This window comes from Aotus nancymaae, unplaced genomic scaffold, assembly GCF_030222135.1.
Source record: "Aotus nancymaae isolate 86718 unplaced genomic scaffold, 86718_ANA_hifiasm-v0.15.2.pri h1tg000058l, whole genome shotgun sequence".
In the NCBI taxonomy this organism is placed as follows: domain Eukaryota; kingdom Metazoa; phylum Chordata; class Mammalia; order Primates; family Aotidae; genus Aotus; species Aotus nancymaae.
This window is the reverse complement of record NW_026988472.1, coordinates 24,431,335-24,441,534: the sequence shown is the minus strand read 5'-3', so window position 1 is coordinate 24,441,534 and position 10,200 is coordinate 24,431,335. Positions and strand designations below refer to the sequence as shown.

Here is a 10,200-nt window from a genome sequence, read left to right as displayed (position 1 = left end):
AAAATTGCACACACCCAGAAACAATGCTTCAGCAGCCATCTAAGCATCTTTCAATCCAATGGAGTTGACACATAACATTAACCATCATATTGTTTTAGTTTACAAGTTCCTAATATATGGTTGAGCATCTTTTCATGTATCTGTTTAGATATTTTACCTGTTTGTAATATTGGTATCTGTTTAGATATTTTACCTGTTTTTAATATTGAGATGTTTGTTTTCTTATTGAGTTTCTAGAATTATGTATTGTGGATACAAATTCTTTATATGTGTTTTGAAAATATTTTGTCTCATGACTTGATTTTCATTCTCTGAACAGTATGTTTCACAGAAACACATTATAATTTTAAGGAATTCTAAAGTATCTACTTTTTTCCATAAATTATGCTAATGATGCTATATCTAAATAGTCTTGGCCAAAACAAAGGCCACCTTTTTTCTCTTATCATCTGGGAGTTTTATGGTTTAGCATTTACATTTAGGTCTATTATGCATTTTATGCTATTGTTTGTAAAACATGCAAGGTCTGTGTCCACATCCATTTTTTTGCATATGAAATGTGCAATTATTCTAGCACCTCTTGTTGAAAAGAGCCTTCTTTCTCCATTGAATTTTAATGCTCATTTATCAAATATAAATTGATTATATTAATATAGGTCTATTTTTGGACTTTCTATTCTGTTCCACTGATCTATTTTTCTGTTTCTTTGCCAATACCACAGCATGCTGATTAGTGTAACAATATAGTCTTGAAGTTGGGCAGTATTAATCCTCTGATCTTGGTCTCCTTCAATGTGTTGGCTCTTCTTGGTCTTTTGCCTTTCCATATAAACTTTAGAATCAGTTTGCTGAAATCTACAAAACAGTTTTTAAATTTTATTGGAAATGCATTGAATCTATGGACAATTTTGAAAAATATGGCATCTTTAATTATTCATCAATTTTTCAGTTTTTCTTTATGTAAATATTTTACATATTTTCTTAGATTGTGCCTAAGCACTTCATGTTTTTGGTGTTAATATAAAATGGCATTGTGTTTCTAAATTCAAATTCCAACTGTTCATTTCTGGTACATAAAAAAGTAAATGGGCTGGGAACGGTGGCTCACGCCTGTAGTCCCAGCATTTTGGGAGGCTGAGGCGGGTGGATCACGAGATCAGGAGATCAAGACCATCTTGATCAACATGGTGAAACCCCATCTCTACTAAAAATACAAAAATTAGCTGGGCGTAGTGGCATACACCTGTAGTTCCAGCTACTTGGGAGGCTGAGGCAGGAAAATCTCTTGAACCCAAGAAGCGAAGGCTGCAGTAAGCTGAGATTGTGCCACTGCACTCCAGCCTGGTGACAGAGTGAGACTCCTTCTCAAAGAAAAAAAATGGCTTTTGTATACTAATCTCGTATCCTGCAACCTTTCCGTAATTACATATTTGATCCAAAAGATTTTGTTGATTCTTTGAAATTTTTTACATAGGCAATCATCCCAACTAAAAAAAAAAAAAAAAGAGTTTTACTTTTTCCTTTTCAATCTGTAAACCTTTACTTCCATTTTGATTTTATTGCATTAACTGGGACCTCCGGTGTGATGTTGACAGGAGTGGTAAGAGTGGACTTTGTTACTTTGTTTCTCATCTTAGCATGAAGATAATTTCTCACTTTTAAATATGACAGCTGTAGACATAAGAAGTCCAGAGGGACTCAATCTTAGGAAACAGTTCACTCTTTTGTGAGCTTTACCTCCAGGAGGCCAACTATGTTTTCACAGTGAGGATCAGAAAAAAAATTACCTTGTACACCAGTATGGGGAAGAAAAAATTAATCCCTTTGAAAAAGATATGCCAGAGAAGAAGAACAAAATACCTTCCCTATAAAAAACAAAGAGAAAATTTTTTCTGATTTCTCCTCACAAAGCATGCAAGCAAGAAGAGAGTGGAGTGAAATATTTAAATTGTTGCGAGGAAAAAAATACCCCTACCAGCCTAGAATTCCACATCCTGCAAAATTATCCTTCAAAAGCGAGAGGGAAATAAAGACTTTTGCAGACAACATAAATTGAGGGAATTTGCTGCCAGTAGATTTGCTTTGGAACAAATGTTAAACAAATATATTCAAAGAAAAAGAAAATTGTACAGATCAGATGATCATATCTCCATAAAGAAAAAAGATTTTTGAAGATGGAATAAGTGATGATAAAATTAAAATTTTTAATGTTATTATTTTTTAGTAACATAACAGATAGTTTTCTCTCAAAATGACCATAGCAACAATATATTCAAGGATTATACTTTATGTATCAGTGAATGAATGACAGCAATGATATAAGGGATGAGAGAAAAATTGGTAATATGTTGTTATTGTAAGGTGCTTGCATTGCCTAGGAAGCAGTATCAAGTTATTTTAAGGTGGACCTGGAATAAGTGCAAAGATACATTGCAAACTCTAGGGCAACCCATTAAAATAGTTGTAAACTAAGTATCACTGATATGCTAAACAAAATGTAGATAAAATAGAGTCACAAAAAGAGCTGAATTAAGACCACAAAAGGCAGAAAAAAGAGTAGAAGAAATAAATAGGAATAAAGAACAGTAACACACATGGCACATATTAATTTAACTATATCAATAATCACGTTAAATGTCAATTGTTTAAATACAGCAATGAAAAGACAAAGATTTCACAGTGGATCAAATACAAAACCCAACTATATGCTTTTTACAAGAAACTCACTTTAATATAAATGTAGATATGTAAGACAGAAGTAAAGTGATGCAGCAAGGTGTACCACGCTATCACTTATCAGAAGGAAGGTAAAGTGGTTATATTAATTTCAGCAGAGCAGACTTCAGAGCAAGAAAATATATCAAGTATACAGAGAGGTACTATGTAATGATAAAGATTTCAACACTAAGAAGAAATAACAAATTTTAAGTACCTAACAGCATCAAAATACATGAGGTCCAAGCAATTTATCTCTCTATTTCTCTTATCCACCATTTTCATTTCACCATTAAATTTTTTTTGTTCCCCTGATCGTTCTGAGCCACAGCTTTAATCAAGTTATTCTCTATTTAAGCCTTCAATGGCTTTTCTCTATTAAGGGAAATAAGAATTTTAGGCCAATGCTCAGTGTGATCACTTATTTCATTTTTCACATTTATTTACTACTGGTTTACTGTATTCAAAATAAGGCCTGTGCTTTTCCTGCCTCCAGAGCTTTTATTCCTATGGCTTCATGCTGGTAGAGCTACTTTTCTCTGTTTCCTAACCTTTTCTTTGAACACCATCCAAAATGCCGTATTTTAAATACCATGTCATTTTCAAAAACTTCTCATTTATTTGTCATAACCACCTTCTCAGCACATTGTTATAATTTTAATGTTTTTTATTTGTAACATATAACATTCTGCCTTATATTAGAATTCTTTGTGAACCTGTTTATTATCCTCCTGAATTATAAATCTTTGAGGATATGGTTTAATCATTTATATATGTTCTGCACCATACAGCACAGAATCACACTCATAGTGATAAAGTATATTGGTTAGATACTGTTTTAAAATTTACATCCATGACAGCAAAACTGACATCCTCTTTCATGAATATTTCCTGATCATTCAAGTCCTTTTTAATTTATCCCTAGTCTGAAGTTCTGTGGTACTCAATCTTGCGCCAGTTGTTAGCAGTTAAATACTTATTTTATGGTTTCATGCATCATCCTCAGTACTTTAGAAGTTGCTTAAGGGCTGGAACCATTTTCACTGTCTCTTTTTGTATTTCTTACAATATACAGTATCTTGAATATGTAAGTGGTTTGATGAATTCTTGTTGAATGAGATTGACCATAGTCTTTCATACTTCTTCCAAAATGCCACCATTTGGCATGCAAGTGAAGTATGAATAAATTAGTGGACAATTGTGAAAATATCATGAAAGTTACGCATAAAATCCAGCTACTTGAGAGGACAATTTATCTGCATTAATCCATATCATTTGGCAACCACACTCCATCTTCATTTATATCACAGTTATAAAAATCATCCATTAGAAGGCTACAATTTGATATGCAACTATAATTCTGAATAACCACCCATTTGTTCATTATGTAAATCTTTATTTCAAGAGGGTTTTTCTCTATCACTCATTTATTTGCACTTTATAAAATACATGCATTATATGTGCTTTCTTGCTTTCACATTCACTTTTGACAGGATTCCAGTCACAGTGAGATATGTTCAAAATAATAAGTACATTTGTCAATCAAGAGGAAAGCTAAATGTAAATATGTCTTCCTTCATAATACTCTTATTTACTAGTGTGAGGAATACACATTCATGAAGTAATATTGAGAGTGGTTACAATGAAGAATATCATCCCCTGTCTTTAAACCTTCTTTGCCTTTCATAGGCCCTTATAGGTTTATATAATATGCTACTTTGCTGAGATAATAGGGGGAGTGCTCCTTCTACCCCCTCGAAGTTGACAGTTATCGAAAGAATTAGAATTAACAAAATTCTGTATTATTTTGCCATAGAGAAAGAATCAACTTAAAAATATCCTTTATGGAATGTTGTTATATTGTCTTAATCAAACAAATGAATATTGTATAAATCCCAGAAGCTGTGGTGTTTTTATATCATTAGAAATTATTAAGCCATTGTATTATAATAATTTTAAATTTATGAATTACTTTTTAATTTGATATCTCCTGGGTTTTGAATACCTAGCTTGGAAAATAATAAAAATGCAAAAAATACATATATAACAGAAAATCACTGATAAAAATAACCATATTTTTGACATACATGTCACATTTGTAAATCATACCAGTTTATTTTTCAAAGGCTCAGAGTTCCTTAAAATAATTATTCACCAATTAAAATTAGTCAATATACACTAAATTCTCTCATTGATATATATATATTAATATGTATATATATAAATTTATATAATAGCAATAGGTATATAAATATGTCAACTTATATATAACTATATAAAATAATTTTGTATAGATATTGATATATACACAACCCCCAAGTTGCAAACAGAAAAAAAACTATCAATTACTTTTTTCAAGATTACAAGAGGAAGCAGGAGGAAATTTGCAAAAGGTAATTTAAAATTATATATTTTAAGATATGCATATATATCATACATATATAAGTGGAGGTTAAGAGGAAGGAGAGGATCATGAAAAATAACTAACGGATATTAGGCTGAATACCTGTGTGAGGAAATAATCGGTACAACAAATTCCTGTAACAAAGGTTTATCTATATAACAAATCTTCACATGTTCCCCAGAACTTAAAAGTTAAATTAAAAAAGAAAAATGCAAAAAAAATCCAAACAAAATTACAACTAGATGAGAGGAATAACTTCTAGCATTCTATACCACTCTATTATGACTATAGTTAACAATACTACATTATTTCAGGTAGCTAGAATGAGTATATTTAATTTTGCCAACATAAAGAAACACTAAATATGTGAGAAGATGATATGCTCTTCACCCTGATATGACTACTACACATTATATATATCAAAACATCACTGCGTACCCTATGAAAATATACAATTATTGTTCAATTAGAAAATAAAAAATTAAAATAATAAAATTTTAAATTAAAAATGTGGTATAAAAATCACAGTGTGATACCACCACATATCATTTGAATAGCTAAACTTTTTTTAAATGACAATAGGAAGTGTTGAGGAGAATGAGGAGCAATTGAGAGTCTCATTCATTGCTGGTGGAAATGTAAAATAGTTTAACTGCTCTAGAATATAGTTTGGCCATTTCTTATAAAGTTAAATGTCTGCTTTCTATAAGATTCAGTAATCCCACTCCTAGTTATTTACCCAAGTAAAATAAAAACCCATAATTACACAAGCTAAAAAGAAAGAATTAGTGAGCTTGAAGACAGGTTATTTGAAAATACAGTTGCAGGACACAAAATAAAAAAGAATAAGAAACAATGAAGCATAACTAATATATTTACAAAACAGCTTCTAAATGGAAAATCTAAGAGTTATTGACCTTAGAGATGAAGCAGAGAAAGAGATAGGGGTAGAAAATTTATTCAAAGGGATAACAGAGAACTTCCCAAAGTTAGAGAAAGATGTCAGTATTCACATCACTATAACCAAGAAGGTTATAGTACACCAAGCAGATTTAACTCCCCCCATAAGGCTACCTCAAGGCATTTAATAATCAAACTCCCAAAGGTCTATGATATAGAAAGGATCCTAAAACTAGTTGAGAAAAGAAACAAATTGCACAAAAGGGAGTTTCAATATGTCTGGCAGCAGACTTTTTAGTGGAAACCTTATAAGGCCACCAGAGAGTGGCATGTCATATTTAAAGTGTTGAAGGAAAAATGTTTTACCCTAGAATAGTATATCTAGCAAAAATATTCTTCAAACATGAAGGAGAAATAAAGACTTTTTCAGACAAACAAACCTGAGGGATTTCATCAACACCAGAAATGCTAGAGGGAGTACTTCAATCAGAAAGAAAAGGATGTTAATGAGCAAAGGGAAATCATCAGAAGGTAAAAGACTCACTGATAATATTACAGAGACAAACACAGAATACTAGAACACTTTAACAGTGGTATATAAACTTAAGTTCAAATAAATAATGAACCAATAAAAAATAACTGCAACAACTTTTCAAGACATACACAGTATGATAATACATAAATCAAAACAACAAAAGTTAAAAAGTAGAGTGATGAAGTTATGGTGTAGAGTTTTTATTACTTTTCTTTTTCCTTGTTTGTTTATGCAAAGAGTGTTGTTATCAGCTTAAAATAATGATTTAAAACATAGTATTTGCAAGCTTGATAGAATCCTCAAATTAAAAAAAATACAACAGACACACAAAAAAGGAAAAGCAAGGAACTAAATCATACCACCAGAGAAAATCAAATTCCCTAAAAGGAAGACAGGAAGGAAGGCAAAAAGAAAGAGAAGACCACAAAATAACCAGAAAACAACAAAACGACTGGTTAAGTCCCTACTCATTAATTATAACATTGAATATAAGTAAACTAAACTCCCCAAACAAACACAGGATGGTTGAGAAAGTCTCAATGATCAGTTGCCTACAAGAAACATATGCCACCTTCAAAGACATACATGGACTAACAATAAAGGAATGGAAAAAATTATTCCTTGCCAATGAAAACCAATAAGGTGCAGGAATAGCTGTACTTAGATAAAATAAATTTCAAGGCAAAAACTATAACAAGAGACAAAGAAAGTCACCATATAATGATGAAGTGGTCAACTCAGCAGGAAGATTTTATTAGGCAATTTTTGCACTGCTATGAAAAACAACTGAGAATAGGTAATTTATTAGAAGTTTAATTGGCTCACATTTCTGCATTCTGTACACTAAGCACAGAAGCTTTGCTCTTGGAGGCCTCAGGAAGCTTCCAATCATGGTGGAAGGCAAAGGGGGAGCAGGCACCTCACTTGGCAAAAGCAGGAGCAAGAAAGAGAGAGCGTGGGGAGAGGTTCCACACACCTTTTAGATTACAGAACTTACTATCATTAGAATAGTACCAAGAGGATGCTAAACCATTCATAAGAAATCTGCCCCCACGATTCAATAACCTCTCATCAGTCCCCACTTCCAACATTGGGGATTATAATTCAACATGAGATTTTGGCAGGGACATACATATAAACCACATCAAAGATATAACAATTGTAAATATGCACTCAAAAATGGAGCACCCAGATATATAAAGCAAATATTATTAGAGGTAAAAGAAGAGATAGATCTCAATACAATAATAGCTTGGGACCTTAATACCCAGCTTTCATCATTGGAGAGATCATCTGGGCAGCAAATCAACAAAGAATCACTCGACTTAATCTGTGCTATAGACCCAATAGACATTTACAGAATATGCACCAAAGGTTTCAGATCACACATTCTTCTCTTCAGCACATGGAACATTCTCCAGGAGAGACCATATGTTAGGCCACAAATAAACAGGCCTCAAAAATTTCAAAAATACTGTATTTATGTCAAATATTTTACTGACCACAATAGAACAAAGATATGGGAGTTGATGAAGAATCCATCAGGGATCTCTTTGACTTTACTCCCAAGTGCAAACCAACCTATGATGACCAACAGATAAAGAAGATAAACAAGTGGACCTCAGAGCTGCAGTACAACATAGCGCTAGAGGAAATAGATGAGGTCAAATTACTCTCAAAGGAAAAATTCTGGAGGAGAAAATCACAGACAGCACCGAATTCTTATACTGCGCAGCCTGTGAAGATGAAGTATGGAGCATGGGACCTCAAGCCTAAGTTGTGGAGAAAGCTAAGAAGTGATGAACCTTTGATTGACCCCAAGCTCTTACTTAAAAAGCCTGATGAACCCGACATTCTTGACGAACTTTATGGACTGATTGTCTTTAAGGATTTCATTCTAAGCAGGGGCTATGAAATGCCTGGTGTCATTGAAAAGCTGTTTGCCAGGATGGGATGGACTTATGACTCTGTTAAGACTCCTATGCAACGTGCAATGAAACTTTACAAATACAAAGAACCATGGCAAGGGGGCATTGCAGGATTAGACCGTTTTCTATTTAGTACTTAATTGGGTATTTCTTCCTCTCATTTTAAACATCAGTAAGAATTTATGATGAATGGCCCCGTGAATGTTCAACTTTGGCAACATCTGTAAATTCAGTATCTAATGTTTATAAATATTCCTTAATGACTTGCTTTGGCTTCATTATTCATATATTTTATCAATTATGTAATTAATATTCACATATACTTTGTCACATTTTTGAAGCATTGTGAATATTACATGGTCATGTCAATTATTCCTAAAAATATATACAACCAGAAATAAAAGCAGAATTATTCTTAAAAAGAGACATGGGGTTGGGCACATTGGCTCATGCCTGTAATCCTACCCCGCTTTGGGAGATCTAAGAGGGTGGATTGCTTGAGCCCAGGAATTGAAGACCAGCCTGGTCAACAGGGTGAAACCTGGTCTCCACAAAAAAATACAAAAATTAGCCAGGAGTGGTGATGTGCACCTGTAGTCCCAGCTACCCCAGGGACTGACATGGGAGGATCTCTTCAGCCCAGGAGGTAGAGATTGCTGTGAGCTGTGATCACGCCACTGCACTCCAATCTGGGTGACAGAGCAAGACCCTGTCTCAAAAAAAAAAATCAAAATGTGCTGAGTAAAAAGAGAATTATATAACTCTTCTTCTATTAAAATTGTAACAAAATAATTATAACAATTATTTGGTTAACGAAAAATTGGAGCCTATAGCAAAAATAATGTTAATACTTTTTAATAGTAAAATTATCTTCCCCTTTGGAATTCCATCAAAGCCCCAAAACAATTTTGAAAACTATCAAAATCATAGGTGAAACTTGAGTTATGCAATTTTATCATATCCCTAAATAGAATGTGTATAAATATTCACCATGTTCATAAACCTTCATTACAACAGACTGTTACCAAATCATATAAACAAGTGAAGAATAGGAGGTAGCTTCAACTCCCTGGCAAATCTCATGTGCAAAATAGATCTGCATGAGAAAAGCTACCAAGCAACATCAAATATCCTTACATATCTGTTCAAGTTCAAATAATTTTCTTTTTTTTAAAATATATTTTTATTGTACTTTAGGTTCTGAGGTATTCATTTCATTAATAGCAATTTAAAATGCACTCATAAGTTTAAAGTAATAATCAACTGCTTTACGTTTCAGAACTAGCAAGTAAAACTGTCTGGTATAAGTAAATTTGTAGGTAAATATATTTGTAGTGTATATTTGAAGTGCACCTTTTCTTTTAGTGATGAAAGAAGCCATCTATAAATGGAAATATATGCATATATTTCATCCAAGTAAGCAATGATATATGCATCTCTCTATGAGCAAATTCTGTTTATAGTGAAGTTTTTCCATGGGCATTTTGTTCCTGAAGAACCAAGTCTTTTTTTGTGTTGTTTTCTAAGGCAAGGCCTAGAATTTGTCTTCAAAGTCATCATAAAGTTAGGTTAATGTCACCACTATATCTTATTGTATTTCTGCAACAGTTTAAAACCCATGTCTCTTCTTGAGTGTATTTTTGTAAAATATAAGCATGGCTTGTTAACGCTCCAGACTCATCTGAATTTATCTAGGTACATAAACACTCACACACACC

At 32.7% G+C, this 10,200-nt stretch overlaps 1 protein-coding gene across 1 annotated transcript; it reads left to right on the top strand.

Moving 5' to 3' along the window:
* The first annotated feature begins 8,073 nt into the window (after positions 1-8,073).
* Positions 8,074-8,622, top strand: LOC135269924 (putative protein FAM47D). The gene has a single exon (XM_064364568.1). The coding sequence runs from the start codon at positions 8,074-8,076 to the stop codon at positions 8,620-8,622; it is 549 nt and encodes a 182-aa protein (XP_064220638.1).
* The last annotated feature ends 1,578 nt before the right edge of the window (positions 8,623-10,200 follow it).